The sequence below is a fragment of the Apostichopus japonicus genome, chromosome 14 (genome assembly GCF_037975245.1).
Source record: "Apostichopus japonicus isolate 1M-3 chromosome 14, ASM3797524v1, whole genome shotgun sequence".
Classification (NCBI taxonomy): Eukaryota; Metazoa; Echinodermata; class Holothuroidea; order Aspidochirotida; family Stichopodidae; genus Apostichopus; species Apostichopus japonicus.
In genome coordinates this window covers 15,808,467-15,828,883 of record NC_092574.1, presented here as the reverse complement: position 1 = coordinate 15,828,883, position 20,417 = coordinate 15,808,467, and the positions used below count along the sequence as shown (strand labels likewise).

At 36.9% G+C, this 20,417-nt stretch overlaps 2 protein-coding genes across 3 annotated transcripts in view; both read right to left on the bottom strand.

Moving 5' to 3' along the window:
• Nucleotides 1-20,417, bottom strand: part of LOC139979823 (lectin BRA-3-like) — a 64,474-nt gene that overhangs the window by 23,218 nt on the left and 20,839 nt on the right. Inside the window, exon 1 of one of the 2 annotated variants that reach the window (XM_071990970.1) lies at nucleotides 19,724-19,787. The exons of the other annotated variant lie outside the window; for it this stretch is intronic. The gene's annotated coding sequence lies outside the window, so the exon portion shown is untranslated. Of the gene's footprint in view, nucleotides 1-19,723; nucleotides 19,788-20,417 lie in introns of those variants that run through there. 2 annotated transcript variants of the gene reach the window in all.
• On the bottom strand, nucleotides 6,425-12,415 carry LOC139979824 (lectin BRA-3-like). Its single transcript, XM_071990972.1, has 3 exons — nucleotides 12,208-12,415; nucleotides 9,495-9,755; nucleotides 6,425-7,304 (listed from the first exon to the last, which is right to left on the bottom strand). Exons 1-3 carry the CDS (start codon nucleotides 12,293-12,295, stop codon nucleotides 7,084-7,086), a joined length of 570 nt encoding a protein of 189 aa, XP_071847073.1. The 5' UTR covers nucleotides 12,296-12,415; the 3' UTR covers nucleotides 6,425-7,083.

The window sequence follows — 20,417 nt, the reverse complement described above, 5'->3', positions numbered from 1 at the left end:
CCAGTTTACATTGAGATTGGTCATTAATAAAAATCTAACTAGGCAATTGACAGTTAAGTTTCGTAAACGGCGTTTGGTCATCTCCCCCAACAAAACTAGATCCATATTTGGCACTGAATCTTGACAATTGCGAAATACGACGGTAAACTCCCAACAACGGAGGCAAATAATATCCCTATGATTGGCATCGATATCGTTCATACCAATAGAAACGTCGTATGTACAGACAGCACACCTTTGTAATGCAACAACATATGAAGTCAGCGGCACAGCATAGGTATAGGCAATTTGTTCGCGACGTCTGAATTCGGATTCTATGGATGCCCGTAACCTAATTCCAAAATGCCAACATTCTCTCCTACTCTTATGAGGTGTTACGCACATGTTATCTTATATTATTATAATACACGATTTCCACAATTTGATCTATGGTTACTCCAAAAGACCTCGAACTACCACAAAAACTCTTAGTGACCCCAAATGGTATTTGGCCTCCACATAAACCAACAGGGATATTGAATTAAACGTGTCACAACCACATACTTAATTTCAGACTGGTGCAAGGGGTACCGTACCTTCTTGAGATATCGTGTTAACAATGTTTTCACAATTTGACCGCTGGTGACACTAAATGACCCTTGACCTCCTCTAAAAACAATAGGGCTCTTCTACCTAATGTGGTACACCTACACCCTACACTCATACACACACACTCTCCGCCTGCATAACTGCACAGGTTACGATTATCATCGAAACCAAAACAAGAGACTTTCATGGCCTCAAAAGACATGCTGATAATGTATTACAAATTTGTTAAGCACAAACGGTGTTGTAAGTCATCCAAAGGTGTTCTGTTGTTTATACGAAGCTTGAAAGAATATGTGTTGGTTGAGTTGAGTACATTTTAGATAACCAAAGTGTTCATTTTACCATGGAGGTAATGATTTTACTAACAAAACGGCAAATTTTTGATATCAAATATGGTACTTATAATTTATACAACAGTAACATTGTGCACATAAAAAATTAAATGTGAAATGGTACATTCTGAGGCATATTTAGCCTAACAATTAGGTTTGTAAGTATGTCTTCATGTTGTACAGATACACATACAGTGCCACCCTCCCCTTCCCTTTCCCTTTCCCAACATGTGCATTTAAAGGTTATTATCATTTCACATATTTTTTTGCGCCTTGGTGAGAGGATAAGAAAACCTCTTTGCATGGGTGTAAGGATTTGCTTGTTGTTTCCAAACGATAGATGGAACCCATGAACTGTCCGCCCCTCTGAAAACAACAACGGCAACTGACACAGTTGCACCTGTTAAGGCCCGGTCACACTACAGCGATATTTTATCGGAATATGGTCCGATTTTTCCGATTTTAGGCCGAAGAGTGAGGTTTGTGGTAGTGAATGTAATGAACGCAGTGGAATATTCGAATACCTACTCCAAATCTGAGGGGTTCTGGAACGGACTACATTTTGAAGTGACGTCACATCGAAAAACGATAACAATCGTAAGAGAATCGGATAGCTATCCGATAAAAGGAAACGGAGTCAATATCAAAAGTTAGGAGAGGGCTATTCCACATCGGAATGGCTCAACAGATAGCAAATCAGGTCCTTTATCACTGTGGCTAGAAGACCCGAAAGAAAAACTGGCTGTTTCGATTCCTCCGGGAAAATCGGATAGTATTCCGATAAAAAATCGGTATAGTGTGACCGGGCCTTTCTCAATTTGCTCATGCTAAGTCGAGGACAAAGTATGAGTACTTTTTGTATTGTAAACGGCGTTAGACCTTTACCCCCCGGAGAGTGTGTAAAGGCAATAACTGTCATTCTAATCTTTTTGCTTATCTTCATTATTATCGCATGTCCCCGTTGGTCTTGGTCACGAAAGTTCAACGTGAGTTTGATCGTGAAAGTTCAGGGTGTGGATTAACTTTTGTAACTGTCGCGCATGGATGCTTTCGTAGGGCAATAACGTACCCTTGGGAATTAGGTTGGAAGGAAATGTTCGGTGTCCTCGGCCCAGGCTATCACACTCAAATCCGCAAAGGTTACAAACTGAATTTGGCAAACATGTTATATTCTGTCTATTATTATCTACTACATACTATTCATACATAACTTTAGACCGCCCTAATAGAGCAAGACGTCCCTGTTCTAACAAAGTGGTAAGCACTATTTTGTTGTCCGTGATGAAAAACCTATACGTACCACTTACTTCAAACTTAGTGACCTTCCGATGAATTAACGCAACAGTTGATTTATATTGTCAATTGCAACCTTTACAAATTGTATTCCTACTTTTTGGTGAACTAATATGTAATCACGAGTTTATGCTATATGCGGGGTTTATCTTGCATGTTTCCCGTAACGTCTGAGTGTGACCATGTGCGGTGTCGAGTCATGTGTCGGGGACGGCGGTAAAATTTTGAGGGACATTCGTGACTGTGATTCCAGGGTTACAACAAAGAAAATCGTCTGCGCAACATGATATCACAAAAAAAGCCATTACAATGTCAACCAAATCCTTTGGTCCAAAGGGCACTTTTGTGTAGTACTGTAACAAAAGAACACATTTTAATTGCAAAACTAAACAAAGGGTAATATTTCATTTAAACCCTAATTGGCACTTGCTCTTTATGGGTAATTATATTGACATTATTTTAATATTTTAAAAAGAGGAACTTTTAAGGGGTCTAGTGGTTTGGGGCTGCGTAACTGGTGTCACGTCTGCCTTTGCCCACGGCTTTGCCGCCCTTAAAAACAAAATAGGTGGGATGGGGAGGGAGATCAGCTCCGGTCAAAACGGTATATTTGTGACCTATGACAGAAGCATTAAACTTAATCATGATGTCGAAAGTTGCATCAGTTTCTACTGACATGTTGTTTGAGAGAAAGGTAACGTAATCATCCTTAACAAAAAAAAACAAGAGCCCAAGGGCACTGTGGTTCCTTGCTTGGGGTATATGACAATACACATAATATTATCAAGCAAGATTGGGCTGAAAAAGTGCAAGTAATTGTGGTCCTACATGTTCCCATAAAGTAACCAACACTTCAGCCAACACTTTTGTGATCACAAAATGTGATCGGATTTTTTTATCAAAAGGTACTTTTGAGATCTAACTATGGCGTCGAAAGTGTAAGAAATATAAGACACCTACAAGCGTGTCAACAGATATGATAACAATGGTGACCTCAGATGACATGACCTTTAAGTTTCAAAATGTTCCACCACCCCATTCACAACTTGTCCCAAAATATCAACCATGTCACACCTTGGCATTGAGATTTAATTGCATTAAATGTCAAAAAATTAACTTTGAACTTGTATGTAACTTAAAACACAAAGGTCACCCTGAGGTCAACATGTTGACATTTTTGATCGGTGACACGTGAATATAGCATCAAACTATAAAAATTTCAAACATTTTTTCTTTGCCCATTTTCTCCCCCCATAATACTACTATTTTAACATTAGCTGACCTTTGGTGACCTTGGATCACATGACCGTTAAGTTTGAAAATATTCCCCTATACCATTTGCAACTTGTCCAAAAAAATCAACCTTGTCACACCTTGGCACTGGGAGTTATTGCATTAAATGTGTGAAAATTAACTTTGACCTCAAATAACTTTGCACACGAAGGTCAAATGGGAGTCAACCCATTGACATTTATGATCAGAAGGTACCTTTAACATCTGAAAATAGCATCGAAACTGTAAAAATCCCCAAAACACGAAAAGGTCACCAGAGGTCAAATTGAGGTCAAGGGTCACCCAGATGCAGGTCGGCAATTGGATTACATTGAAGCAACTCCCAACCCTAACGGACAATTTGTTCTCAAGTTGTCCCAAAAATACTAGTTTTTTATCATTAATTGACCTTTGGTGACCTTGTATCACATAACCGTTAAATTTGAAAATATTTCCCTATACCATTTGCAACTACTCCAAAAATATCAACCTTGTCACACCTTGGCACTGGGAGTTATTGCATTTAATGTGTGAAAATTAACTTTGACCTCATATAACTTCCCACACGAAGGTCACACAGGGGTCAACCTATTGACATTTATGATCAGAAGGTACCTTTAACATCTGAAAATAGCATCGAAACTGTAAAAAATCCACAAAACACGAAAAGGTCACCAGAGGTCAAATTTATGTCAAGGGTCACCCAGATGCGGGTCGGCAATTGGATTTCATTGAAGCAACTCCCAACTCTAACGGACAATTTGTTCTCAAGTTATCGCAAAAATACTAGTTTTTTATCATTAATTGACCTTTGGTGACCTCGGATCACATGACCGTTATGTTTGAAAATATTCCCCTATACCATTTGCAACTACTCCCAAAATATCAACCTTGTCACACCTTGGAACTGGGAGTTATTGCATTAAATGTGTGAAATTTAACTTTGACCTCATATAACTTCGCACACGAAGGTCACACGGGGGTCAACCCATTGACATTTATGATCAGAAGTTACCTTTAACATCTGAAAATACCATCGAAACTGTAAAAATCCACAAAACACTAAAAAGGTCACCAGAGGTCAAATTGAGATCAAGGGTCACCCAGATGCGGGTCGACAATTGGATTACATTGAAGCAACTCCCAACCCTAACGGACAATTTGTTCTCAAGTTATCGCAAAAATACTAGTTTTTTATCATTAATTGACCTTTGGTGACCTCGGATCACATGACCGTTAAGTTTGAAAATATTCCCCTATACCATTTGCAACTTGTCTCAAAATATCAACTGTGTAACACCTTGGCACTGGGAGTTATTACACTAAATGTCTGAAAATTAACTTTGACCTCATATAACTTAACGTACAAAGGTCACCTTGGGTCAACTTATTGACATTTTTGATTGATGAGACCTAAATTAGAGCATCAAACTATAAAAATTCAAACCTATTTTTCTTTGCCCATTTTCTACCCCCAAAATACTAGTTTTTTGACATTAATTGACCTTTGGTGACCTCGGATCACATGACCGTTAAGTTTGAAAATATTCCCCTATACCTTTTGCAACTTGTCCAAAAATATCAACCATGTCACACCTTGGAACTGAGAGTTGTTGCATTAAATGTCTGAAAATTAACTTTGACCTTGTATAACTTCGCACACGAAGGTCACACGGGTGTCAACCAATTGACTTTTTTGATCGGAAGGTACCTTTGATATCCAAATCTAGCATCAAAACCACACATTTTCTTTTTTGCTCGTTTCCTCCCAAAATAAGCACATTTTTTCTAATGTGACCTTTGACCTTTTGACCTTGGTTTCAGATGTAGTTTAATCTCCTGATTCCAAAAAACAAAACGAAAAGTCTGTACAACCGTCCTAACTCCCACCGAAAAACTTTGACCTCATATAACTTCGCACATAAAGGTCACACGGGGTCAACCTATTGACATTTATGATCAGAAGGTACCTTTGACATCTGAAAATAGCATCGAAACTGTAAAAATCCCAAAAACACGAAAAGGTCACCAGAGGTCAAATTGAGGTCAAGGGTCACCAAGATGCGGGTCGACAATTGGATGACATTGAGGCAACTCCCAACCCAAACGGACAATTCGTTCTCAAGTTATCGCAAAAATACTAGTTTTTTATCATTAATTGACCTTTGGTGACCTCGGATCACATGTCCGTTAAGTTTGAAAATGTTCCCCTAACCAGTTCACAACTTGTCCCAAAATATCAACCTTGTCGCACATTGGCACTGGGAGTTATTGCAGTTTTAATATTTTCGGTTTTTGGACCATAACTGACCTTTGGTGACCTTTGTGAGCACCAAAAACAATAGGGCACACCTTCTCCATATGGCAGATCTATAGTCCAAGTTTGGCCTCAATCCAACATTCCCTTATTGAGATAGAGCGTACCCAAGCAAGTGTCACAGACGCACACACACACACACACGCACACATACACACATACACACATACACACACACACACACACACACACGCCAACCTGACTGCATAGGTTCCTTTTGCTAAAGCAAGGAACCAAAAAAACGATTCGGAAACGAGCATGTGCCATTCCAAAGATGCAAATTAATCTTATTTACGTTTTCACCCCGTCGTATATGATTTGGTGTAGCATCCAACGTTTACCAATAACGTGTGGAAAATGTTTCTAATAGATCTGAATGGGGTGCAGGTCCACTCACAAAAAATAAAATAAAATACGTATCTTATTTTGAAATGGAATGATTGATGCAAACAAGGAGGCAACGTTAAACATCTCGATATACATGTATATGAAATGAAACAAATTAGAACATTGAAGTTATTATCAGGTCATTCATTACATACTCTGTACAAATCCACCAATAAAGTCATGTAAAGCATGAGGTTAAAATAACTTATATAACAAAAAATCAAAACGTTCAGCGTACTTTTACAGCACATTTATTTCTTTGTGATTCACGAGTGTTTCAAATGTTAAAAAGCATGCCAAGGTACTGGTTACTGGATTATAATGCGCTTGTTGGATTTTAACATTTTCAATGAAGTGGTTTTCGATTAAAGAGAAATCGTGAGGCTAAGAGTAAGTGAAATTTTCCCAGAGAATCATGTGCAACGTGAAAATATCCGTACTGGTGCATTAACTAGGCGGAGGGGTGGATATTAAACAGTTCAATTAGTATAATGTAGTTATTAAGGGACTCTTATTAAAGATGAATGTGAGCTTTTGTTTGTATCTTCTAAGATTCCGTCTTACTTCTCCGGTAGCTATGGTGTTCTAAACCTTTCGAAGTGTGTATTCTGATGTCTAATACCTTAGAGAGTATCCATTAATATATACGTACATAACATCACATCCGTTAGAAACTGATCACCGTTGGAAAGGTCTTCTCATACGGTTTTCTGGCACCAAACCACAACACTTCAGCAAAAATAGGCCTATATTATATATTTCACTGCTTTTATTACTTGGGCGAGGGAGCGGTTTGGGGTTGGCGGGACCGTACGGAGGGAAGGGTGAATGATAGGGGTACTACCATTAAAATTTCAAAATACAATACAGAGTGATAAGGATAGTATTTATTAACTAATTCGGTCCATTATGTCTAGCAGCATAAGCGGCAATGCTGTATTTGCAAACACCTGGGAGGTTTCTTTGGCAGAGAAGATCGTTCCACTTCCCTGGAGGTCCTCGGTTGATTTCCACGCAGTTCTCATTGCCATCTTTGTTGTTTGGGTCAGCAGGTTTCCAGTTGGTGAATGTAAACGGTGTGGTGTCACCATCTTTCATGACCCATTGAAACCCGTCTGGAGGAGAGAACGAACATTATTATATTATGGATCACAACACAGTCTGGGTTACTTTTCTTTTCTTTATTCTTGCTTTATTAAAGGATGTAGTCCAGTGACAACTGAAGTTGATATGCATTTAGCAATGCTGGAAACTTGGTCAAGCCACATCCTATTTGCAATTTGCATCGCAAATATATAAAGTTGTTGTTGACGGATGAGGATTACAACCAACAAAGTGGAATAGTTTTTTTTCTGTGCAGATGTACAATCGGCTGCCCACTGGCCATATGAACGAGACGCAATAGTCGAGCAGTTTGCGTAAGTCGTCGAGATCAACTATACAGTAGAATGTCTTACAAAATAACCCCCGCATACTGAACATTTCACCTCCGTAAATGACGAGTGTGACAATGTATAATATCCCTAGAGTGTTTATCAGCGAAATATACTATATATTGCGCCTTTTCAGCAACAATCATGACGATGACGACGACGAAGATCATCATCATCGTCATCGTCACCGTCACCGTCACCGTCACCGTCACCGTCGCCGTCGCCGTCGCCGTCGCCGTCGCCGTCGCCGTCACCGTCACCGTCACCGTCACCGTCACCATCACCACCACCACCACCATCACCACCACCAACACCACCACCACCATTATCACCACCACCATTATCACCACCACCATTATCACCACCACCATTATCACCACCACCACCACCATCACCATCACCATCACCATCACCATCACCACCACCACCACCACCACCATCACCATCACCACCACCACCACCATCACCATCACCATCACCATCACCACCACCACCACCATCATCATCATCATCATCATCATCACCATCACCATCATCATCATCATCATCATCATCATCATCATCATCATCATCATCATCATCATCATCATCATCATCATCATCATCATCATCATCATCATCATCATCATCATCATCATATACTATACCAATACTAAACACCATTATCGATACTATATAAATACTTTACACTATATTAATACTTTAAATTATAAATATATATATATATAAAGATAATTTACAGTATCAATATATATGTATATATATATATATATATTGATAATCTGCTTATTAAGCCTACAACATGAATATTAATGATGTCAAAGTTGTTGTTGCACAGAGCATATACGTACAATGTAGTTTCGTCACCATACCATGTATTAACGTAATTGCACATACTGCTGATTTGATATTGACATTTTAAGAATTTTACGTTAAACCTGACCCACTTAATATTAATATTCATGAGATGGGAAACACAAACAGTAGGGCACATCGACATAATATGGGGTATATACCTGCCATTGCATGACATTGACTCAACATGTGCTTCTTGATATATCGTGCTAATAAGTTGGGTTTATACACACCTACACGCACGCACCCTCCCACACACCCAAACAATCTTGTTTTCTATTATATTAGCTAAAACCGATGACGTTTCTCTTTATTCTAACCCATTGTCTTGACAACCTATGTATACTGTTCTATATTGTTCCACAACTGGTGACAGGAATTCATTATGTACCTTGTCACCAGACATACCCAAACACACCCGCAAGCGTTTTTATCACCAGCTCGGTGATCGGTAAAGGCCAAGATTTGCATACCTCGCTCCCATTGGCTGTGGTCCGTAAACATAAGCTTCATTACAATATCAACCAGCAGCAGCGGCACAGAATCGCTCATCACACACGCCAGCAAGATTGCAAAGGTTGACTGAGCCATCGTAACCAAAAAGGATCTTGATTTGTACATTTTGTATTGTCCCCTGGACATACCTTTAAGATCATGTATCGAAATATCACAGTGGCTGCATAACATGTCTTAGCTTCATGACATTATCACATATGACATAATAGGGTCGCGCTTTGCACGGACAAGAAAGGGTGGATGTAGGATGTAGGGAAACAACAAAATGTGGATGTGTGACTCTGATGCCGTTCAAGCCGACTCCCATGTAAGGGGTCTGTATCCGCCCTATATGAGAATGCAAATATAAGACGCCAAATGGTGCTTTCTGATTTATATTTAGGCTATAAGTTGGGTTTATAATTAGGTCTTCACGCAACGTTTTGCTAATGGGAACACCCTACACACACCCATGGATCCGCATGGATGCATTGTGCAATTAAAGCAGGAGATAAAACTTACCGCCTACTCTCTGACCCCCGAGCCACGCTCGATTTCCACCGGCAAGCACTTCGGCAATGAAGTCATTTTCTTCTATGGACTGGATGTCGGCAAGGTATGCATACTTTACAAAGGGCGAGTTAAATGGAAATTCGAGTGGGCCAACACTTTCACATGAATCTTTTATCGTCGTGTAGTCAGCGGGTTGTCCTCCGAATCTGTTGGTCACTAACTTGTAGCAGTGACCGTTAAATTCCGTCCAGTCTAGCTGCGCACTGCAACCTGCCGATGAAAAACATGAACATAGCTGTTTACATTCGGAAGGATAATTAGCACTGAAGCACCAAAATATTTGCTAAAAAGAAGACAATGACAATCTAAGCGTTGAAACTAAGTAATGAACACTAACGCGAAGCGCATGTTGATCATAAACAACATTCGATCGTTAAACCCTTCATAAAATCCGTTTCCCCAAAACTGCTAGTTTTTTTTAGCATGCGCTGTTATGTGGGTTACACTACGGAATTGATATTCGAAAGTTGCATATTAAATCCCTTGTTCATGTATACTGATTTACGTAGGAAAATCCGGCTTCATATGGTCCTCATACGACATTTAGAGGAGGGGATCGTAGGGGTTAGGAGTGGAGTCGAAGCATGATCGAAACATTGTTACCAGGGTGTCACAGAGACGACTAGGGAAGGTCAGAAGGGGTGGAACAACCACGCCATAACTCCCAAATCGTCGCATGCATCACGGATGCTGAGATCGCAATATGAACAAAGTGCAGAATTATCGCGTGAACCGTGTGAACTTGAAAGTAAATTGGTCAAACTTTCAAGATCAAATGTAACGTTTCCGAGATGAATCTTAAAGGTTGAACTTTCGACACAAAACGTAGAAATTTTGACTTGGAAAAGTAACAAAATCGATATAAGACTTCGAAATATTGACATAAAATGTCCCTGCAGATTAAAAGCCGCAATAATTAAGAGACAAATATCGTACGGTAATTTCCAGATCAAAATTGTGCGTGAAAACATGTGTATGTGAATATATATATATACTGAAAACACACTACTATCAGTCCAGGTTGTAGATTTGTATCACTTTAATTGTTGAGACATTATACCTTATAAATTTGAGGCTCATCAATCAAAGTGACTGGACTCCTTAGTTTAAAACATACGGACCAGTAGGTAAAGTCCTTCAATGAAACGAAAAACTCAATAGGAAAGTATAAATTTGTGTCGTAAGAAAACACGTTTTCAATGAATTTTGAGCTAATTAATAAACAAAATAAAATATTAAATATTTGTGTCTGTTAATAAACTTATAAATCTTAGCTTTTTAATCTATAAAAAACTTTGGGTTAAGGGGTTAGAATGAAAACAATGCAAAAAACAACAATGAATTAACATTAACATCAAAACCTGTACTGATGATGCGACTCAAACATCAATTCTGTCTTAAAGGAGCAATTATGACATTTAGCATATTTTATAGCTGACTATCTTGAAAACCGACAGGTAAACTGAAGAGCTAGGAAAACAGTTCTGACGCCCAAATGTTTACATATCAAGACAATAGTGTTCTGCCAAAGTAATCTTTTTAAAGACGAAAAAGTCGGCAATCATAACTTGTTCATGTGCATTATCGAAAACTATTTTTACATCACATAATAAATACAATTTGCGGTTAATTTATCTTGATATTTTTTCCAATGCTATTTCATGTTCAAAGCATCAATACAGCTCAATATACTTTCAATGGTAGTTAGTTTCATTTAAATGACCTACGGTTAAAATCAGATGTATTAAGTATATAGTACACATAGGCTTAAAGAATGAATGTCACAATTTCGTCTGGGTGGACAATCGATTCGATTTTCGATCGTTCACTTAAGTTTGGTGAAAATAGTTTGATCCATTGCAATCTTGTTTTCAAATTGAGAAATAGCATGACTTTAGGCAGAATTTATAGGAATATTTTTTAAATAGAAATATATATATACTTATATATATATATATATATATATATATAGATATAGATATACATATATATATATATATGTATATGTATATCTATATATATATATATATGTATATTTATATGTATATATTGAGAGTTCGTAATTATGTATCGTTATACTATTACTTCTTGCATTTATACTATTACTTCTTGCATTTTTATATATATATATATATATATATATATATATATTCATTAACATAAAGTTTGTTCAAAGTATCTCTTTCGAGATCCGGCTTTAGGAATTACAAATGATTTTCGAGTTGGTTAGCATCATGTTTGATCTCTAGAGTAAGGCAAAATATGTCACCGAATCAGAACTAGTATTGTTCGATACAGGTGTCAAACGCCTACAGTGAAATTACGACGTTGCTTACCGGTTTCGAACCTCTGGACATACATTCAGCGTCCATGGGCTAGTTGGTTAGGGTGTCCGCGTACAAAGCGGGAAGTCCAGGTTCGAATCCCGGTGGAGGCTGGAAGTTTTTTCCTTCTCATTACGTTTTCAATTATATATATATATATATATATATATATATATATATATGTCTACATATATATATATATATATATATATATATATATATATATATATATTTGTGTAAATATATGTATGTCTATATATATATATGTATATATGTCTTTATATTATAGCGATTGTTGTCAACTATTTTGTAGGATTAAAAGCCTACAAGTGTCCTACCTTGATCAGGGAATTCGTTAGCACCAGCTTTTGCCTGCCCGATAAGTGTCAGGTAGACGAAGAACCCACCGAGAAACGCAAACGACATCTTGGAGATAGAAAATCGGTGGACGAGAGCAAGTAACCAAACAAATGACCGAGGAACCTCTTTGGATGAAGACAAATGATCTTCTGCGACGATCGTGTTTTTGTTCAATTCTGATCTTCCTATAACAGTGTCGCTACTTTTTAACAATAGCTGTCTTACAGTTTTGACCTCATAGGGATCAAAGGTTAGCAGTAGCAGCTGAACGAAGGACAAACAAGTACGAGGATTAAAGGGGGGGGGGGATATGTTGGTTACGAATATATATATATATATATATATATATATGTTTATATATATATATATATATATATATATATATATATATATATACACACGTCTATACTATATGCCAATCTGAAGGCCGATTTATATTTTTGTATTAAATGGAATATATACGCCTACTAATTCGACTCTAAACATGTATTAATTCGAATATATGCGTATATCATATGGTATCATAGGCGTAGGAGGCGGGGGGGCTGGGGGGGGGGGCTGCAGCCCCCCCAACCAAAACTTTTGGTGAAAATTCGGGCAATATGTTGAGAATTTTTCGGGCACCTACTGAAAGAAGAATAACTTGCAATGTGTTTTTCATTTTTTTGGGGGTGAAAATTTGGGCAATATGCTAAGAATTTTTCGGGCACCTACGGAAAGAAGAATAATTTGCAATGTGTTTTTCAATGGTTAAACTGATATTATTATTATCGTTATTATTGTAACGACTTCCCCAATAATTATAACCAATATGGAAGGGTAATAACAGGGAAAATAAAACCAAAATTTTTTGCGCGCTTCGCGCGCATTTAACGTCTTATTAAGCATGTCATATAGGCATTCATCGGTTATCGGCATGTCATGTAATAACCGATGAATGCCTATATGATAGCACATTAAAGCAGCATTTTGCGTCCTTTTCTATGATTTTTCTTAACCGCACTGACTCCACTATGCCATAACGACATACATAACTAGCTTATCTATTTATATCTTACTTCAAATGGTGGCACAAAAGTCGAAAAATTTGCAACTTTCAACTTTGTTTTCTCCAAGATATTTTCTTGGCTAATATCTTAGTTTGCTGTTTTGTGATTGATATATATGTAAAAAACCTCGATGGACATGTCAAAAAAGTAGAAAACGGGGACCAAACGCAAAATGTTGCTTTAAGATGTTGAACACGCGCGTAGCGCGCGTAAAATTTTGGTTATATTTTTCGGGCAAGTCGTTTCAGCCCCCCCAAATCAAATCAGGCTCCTACGCCTATGTATGGTATATTTGTCCCACAGTACCTAGCATACAAGTCTGGCTTCCTATTGTCACACATAATGTACACCATTTGGTTATCATGTTAATCACTCTACGATCGGGTTTCCTTGCTTTGTTTTGTTTATCGGTTTTTATCACAATAAAACTTTCGGTCGTTGCTCCGTCCCACGAACCCGGAGTTTGCTTTAGCCCTGTTTTACGTATAATAGCCAGAAGTAAGCTCAGTGTTTTAGACCCATGTTCATACGTGAAGCTAAAAAGGCAAGCGACATTCCAGCAGAACGCTACGAGAGTGACGCAAGCGATACACCAATAGAATACTAGTATGCATGCTGAGGGAGCGTCTCCTATAATTAATGCGGTCACTTTCAGTATGGAAACATGGGAACAGTTATATACACAGAATACATGTATTACTTGTATGTTTATGTGCTGTATACCAAGCAGGCCCCGACAAATACGGTCGCCAACTCGAGAGTAGAACTTTAGCTTTGCCGAATTGAAATGCGACATTTTAAGGAAATGTCAAAATATATTAGGGAAAAACCCAATATTAGGAAGGCTATCCTTACAAACATTTCACAGAGTGATGAAAGCAGTACCTTGGCGAACCGTGCAAGTTTAAGTTGTAAACTAATATTGGTCAATGACCAGGCTCAATAGGCATTAACTGTGTAAAATTGTTCGCTATCTGCACGTGCACTATATACGAGAATTTTTCATTTGCGGGGGTTGTTAACGAACTTCACAGAGCATTTATAAACAACAGCGAAAACATCATTTAAGAACTAATATTGTATTTTACTGCAGGGTAAGGTTTGAGTTTACGAAGTACGTAATGGCATTCATTAATATGTTGTGTCAAATATTAATTGTTCAACCAATTCAAAAAGTTTATTGAATATCGATATCATAGGCAACCCCTACACATTAGCGCGTATAGTACTAGCGGTCCAAGTAGACTACTAACTATAAACATGTGGGCATCCCCATCTGAAGTTAAAATATAACAGCTTTAAATTATAAATAATAAACAAAAGTTTAACAAGTTGTAACCACTTTATTTGAGTTTCGCCATATTAAAATTCAGAAGTTAATGACACAAGAACCCTTTAGAGTTGATACGCAGAAAATCAAATACAAAATACACGATTGTCTATCAGTTTGTAAAACATTTTATGGTAGGATAATATAAGGTTCGTTTTCACAAAAACGTGAACAAAATGTTTTGTGTGAGAATACCAATACACCTAAGGTGGCCAAACATTTATTAAATAACTTCTTGGAGCATTTTCTTCATGTCATTGGTCATAATGTGAAAAAATAAGGAGTTTTAAGACAAGTTTGCTGTTATCGCTGCAATGTTTTTTTTCAATGACTTTCACTCAACACCACGTGCAAGTGGGGGATATATGCTTTGTCAACCTTAGAGTGTCATTGCGTAAAGATATCGGTTCGATTTAGGAAGTGTAATGGAATAATAGTGATATTTTTCGGGCACCAACCTACAGCAATAATACAAGATAAATAATTGGGAAAATCTGTCTGAAAACTACACGTACTATACGCAGGTTGTTGATATGTACACTAGATAAGAACGGTAATAGCGTCTCAAGGCAAAGGAAGGCATAGGAATGTCAGATCAAACAATGAAGAGTCTCAACTGTTACTGCTAGTCCATTTGAGATATGTGTTATTACCGATTCGTATGTAAATATTTCATATCCATCCATCCATCCGTCCAACCAACCATCGGTCCAACCATCCGTCCAACCATCCGTCCAACCATCCGTCCATCCATCCATCCATCCATATAGGGGGTGAATGTGGGGTATCCTTTGCTTTCTTTGTTTGTCAGTTTTTACTCCATCCTTCTTCCTTCTTTTGCCTGTTTTCCTTGATCTCCAAAAACTTCTATTCCACGATGTATATGTTCTACTCTTTTGTGATTTAATACATATCTCAAAATATTTCTTGTCAGTATTGATGTTATCACTATGTTTTAACAATATCTCTAAGGATTTTTACGATTAGTTGAAATCAAATTGAATTGAAAATCGAATGGTTTATTCAGGGGTACGCTTTTGGGGTTAAATGATTACGTTACACATCGAAACACTACAAATGTTTAGCACATTAACAGGATTTGTTTTTAGCTGAGTAACACGTTATCACAGTATCACACTAAACATTAACTTTGAGAATTATTCCGAAGTCATCATCTGCTGAATAAAGGACAAAATAGAACGCATAACGAAGAATGGCCTAATGATTGCCATGGCGAAATTGTCATTCGATTTCAATATACCAATGTCAAGATATCGATAGCTGAAGTTGTCACACTCTGTAGCATGAGTGAACTTGAAGCAAGCAAGTGTGATAATTGTGGTACTTTGCACTCTATTCATTTGGCATTGAGGGTTTTACTATGAGATCCAACATAAATTAAGGACGTCGCAAAAATGTTCAAAAGTTTGCTTAATGGTTATGTATCGATACCATCACACACCCTAATTTAGAAATAAATATTGGATAAATGATTTTGTAGAAAAAAGGAACAACTTTGTGATGTTAATCTAACAGATTACACCTCTTAGCGCCAAGGTCATAGAACAAGCCCAAATCAATAACTAAAATAACTTCTTCTAAGTCTGAAACGTTCAAGAAAGTTTTACCTTCTGTCAGTAGTACGTGTTGACAACTGAATAAAACGAATCCTTCTTCGACATCAACAGGCAACTAAGTTTACGTTAAACGTCATAGCTTAGATTTGATTCAGACATGAAATGCAGATTTGGATTGAAACACTTGTTCTGGGATTCTTGTTTATACCAAGTGGCTAAGTCCAATATAAAATTAAAGCGTTTATCAGATTGAATAAAATGTTGATTTTATTTCTGACATGCTGATATTGAGTTGTCATGCATATGTTGATGCTATGTCTAGTAGACTGATTTTTAAATATAGATAACGTGTTCATTTTGTCATATTGGTATGCTGATTTTAGCTTATAACATTCTCATAAAGTTTCTGACCGTCCTGATTTTTTCCATAACACTGCAACATACAATTGGGTTCTTATACTCAATGAGAGTTCCTCATATCAAAAGCAAAGTCTAACCGTCCTATAGCGGGATGTCCTGATATTATCTTAGGAGTTGTTGGATGCTTGGAGAGATGTTATCTTACGTGTAAACAACAAATGACGTCACTACGAAGTGTGGGTTAAATTAAAAATCAGCAACGACTGTTCACAGCAACATGATAATAGGTTTAAAATGTTAGTTAACCTATTTAGAACTAAGGTTTGTTGGTTGGATGTTGTTAAGAAATGTCCTAAGAATACTTGAAGAGTGGTTGGATGCTAAAAGAGGTAATACTTTACGAGTAAACGATAAACATATGACGTCACTGTTATCGGTTGGACGACAATTAAAACTCAGGAGTTCCTTTTAACAGTAACATGAAAACGACATAATTTAAATGCACGTAATTGCACGTATTTAGCAACAGGATGTGTTGTTTGAAATTAATAGAGGGATATCAAAATAATATTTAAAGAGTTGTTGAATGCTAGGAGAGGTTATTTTACGAGTAAACAATATACATATGACGTCACTCTTATACGTTGTACGATAATGAAAAAAGAGCAGTTTCTTGTCACAGCAAGATGATAACATAATTTAAATGTTTTTGCACTAATAGTATTTAGGACCAGGTAATGTTGGTTGAAAGATATATAGGAACGTCTGAAGAATAGTTAATAGTTGATGGGTGCTAAGAGAGGTGTTACGTAAAGAGTAAACAATAAACAAATAAAGTCACTCTTATTTGTTGTATTGTTCGAAAATTCAAACAGAGCAGTTCCTTGTCACAGCAAGATGATAACATAATTAAACACAGTATTAAGAACCATGATGTGTTGGCTGAAGTAATAGAGGAATGTCCGAAGAATATTTAAAGAGTTTTTGGATTCTTAAAGCAGTGTTATTTTCGAAGAAAACAACAAATTTATGTTGTGATAAACATAATTTGAATAAATGCATTTTTAACACACTGTCCGTCTCCCGAAGTCTGCCTCGAGACTCACCTTTTAACGCAAATGTAGCTGGTCAAACACGCAGTGACCAGGCAAAAATATATATTTTTAAGGTTTGAGAAAATTACAAGCAGCACCTTCCCATGAGGGTAGGGCCGGTTAACTCTGAGGTCGTAGGTACAACTTCAAAAGGTGGAACGCTCACAAAAAAAATAAACATATTAAGGCAAAATAGTAGGTTTACTATGTATATGAATCTTGTATTAACCAGAATGCAAAAATGCATTGTGGTTTCGATGATGTTACATGAGCAGTTTTTTCATGAATCTGACGTAACGTATGTGTACATGTTTACAAGGGTTTCACGATTTGACCTCTGCATACCCCACAACCTTTGTGAAAGATATCGCATCACAACCACTGGTGAATGCAGTTAGATGGACTACCAGGCCACAAAGATTGAAATTTGGGGTGGAGACTGGTTACTCTTCAACTACTAGATTGAGGCAAAGACTACTATGAGCAGAATTTGCCAAAGGATTGATTGATAAGTGGGAAACAAGTTGGCCATTTTATTTGAATTTAAAAATTGACACACTAATTGCGCTACATGACTAATTCTATCACTTCAGCCAATACACAGCCTTTAGTGCCTTTTAGCCATGTCTCACAATATCAAGACCCTCATTTGCTAAGTAAACGTCTCACTAAAAAAATCTGCTGTATTTGCCCTACCTATAGCATGCTATAAATAACTTATGTCATGATTACTTTGCAGCATTTCACCTCATGTGAGCCCTTGAGTAAACCTTTGTCTAGTGTAGTTACATTTTGTGCAAACACTTTAAGAACTTTAAGTTATCAAAACTGCGCATTTTGTGTTAAGAGAAGTTCCCAAAAGGAATTGATATCATTTTGTCAGGCCGTGTTTATTTAGGGTGAGATTCAGGGAGATGAGTATAATGTCTATCATGTCTTTCCAAACCACACTATATGTTGTAGCGCATTCTGCTTGCAAATTCCTACAAAGCAGCATGAGATGTCCTACAGTGAAATGATACTTTTAAGGTAAAGTAAAGTGACAGAGCTACATTGACACTACAACAGTAATTCTTAACGTTAATAACTCTTAACTGTCATATATGATGTGATTGTAGATATCACCAGTCTATTGATTTTATAATAGTGTGTATCCCCACTTTACTATCCAATTACCAACTGACATGTATTTCAATTCACAAAACAGTAGCCATTCTTAACATTAATAAGTCGTAACTATCATATTTGATGTTAAAGTAGACATCTCCTGTCCAGTGGTTTTATAACAGTGTATATCCCCACTAAGTACACTCCCTCCAGTTCCACCTGACATGTATTTTTAAGTTAGTGAAACATTTACCAGAGTTTAAGAAATACTCTCACAAATTTCTAGGTTTAAAACTTAGAACGAAATGTCTTAACTGTGCCCTTGGCCTCAGCTTTCCCGAGCAACTTTGTCCAGTTACATAGCTCCAGGAAACTCCTAGGAAACCAAACAGTGTCACATACATTACACATTGTTTAACTGGATAAATGAAAGGAAATAAGGTACAAATGCAGGCTTGATTACATTATTTCAATGGGAAGAGCATTTTACCTCAATTACCTGTGACGACTAAGGTTAATAAATGGATACCTGTGTCATAAAAAACAAAGAGGTATTGCTTGGAATTGCTGGACCTGAAATGGATTGCAGTGTTCACCTCTTTTTAAAGTAAGGTTTATTTTTAAGAACAGGCTGAATTCCTCAGAGCAAAATTGATAGTTACATGACAACAAAATGTACAATTCCTTACCAATATTCCATGAATTTTATTCCATGAATATTCCTTGAATTTGTTTAAGAATCTGAACCGAGATGAAGTTTCCTTTTCCAACTAATCTCCTTCTGTAGCTGTAAGTCTCCACCTCTTACTTCAAAAGATAGGGATCACATGACATATTTTGCAGGACCAACATAATTGGCATGCACTTATTCGCAAAGGCAGGATGCATTTTTTTTATTCTCTCTCCTTTTTTCTCACTGCACCTATCTTAACCTATGTACTGCTCACATTGAGAAGTATTGTAGAATTTCAACTTACCTTTTGGGGATATTTCTTTCACAGTAAAACTCTGCCTATCTTTCTTCAGATTGATGAATGTTTTTGCCACTTCCTCGTGGCTCAATAATATCTTTTTGGCCCCTTTTTGTCTGTCGTTAAAAAGAATAAGTTTAGATTAGGTTGAGAAAAAGACTGTATTAAAATTCATTGCAATACTAGGTTAACCTCTATCACTCAAGGAAGTTTCAGAAATATGTAAAACCATGTAAAGAATTTAAATGTTTTAAAATTAGGGATCGTTTGGCTGCTATTAGTGCTCCTATTTCTGAAGAAGACCAGGTTGTTCAAGTTATATGCCAAAATTTAAAGCCATTTATCTACTTTCTACTTTTACATTTACTTTTCTATATTTGTCTTTTTAATTTATATCTTATGCTTTATGTCACAGTTATATTTCACCATTTCAAAGTTACAAAACTATCCATCCTGCCACCTGAACTGTTTGTGCTCTGTCATGCCTTTCACTATGCCACCTTGAAATACCCCTTCCAGTCATAATGCACTTGACATTGCGTGCGATATTTTTTTCAGACAATATTATTGTATGAAGTCTTTACAGTATGAAGTGTTTGTTTCATTTCAAGAACTATTCAAATTTTGTTAAGCTATTCCTTTCATATTATCAAAGTATTTCACTTTGAAGTGATCGATGTAATTTATATTTTATAGCCAT

Excerpts from the sequence above, each read along its gene's own strand:
- LOC139979824 (XM_071990972.1), bottom strand. The coding sequence starts at position 12,295 with ATGTCGTTTGCGTTTCTCGGTGGGTTCTTCGTCTACCTGACACTTATC. Across the intron at positions 9,756-12,207 it reads TAACGAATTCCCTGATCAAG|GTTGCAGTGCGCAGCTAGAC; the intron begins GTAGGACACTTG and ends TTTCATCGGCAG. Across the intron at positions 7,305-9,494 it reads CGGGGGTCAGAGAGTAGGCG|ACGGGTTTCAATGGGTCATG; the intron begins GTAAGTTTTATC and ends TCTCTCCTCCAG.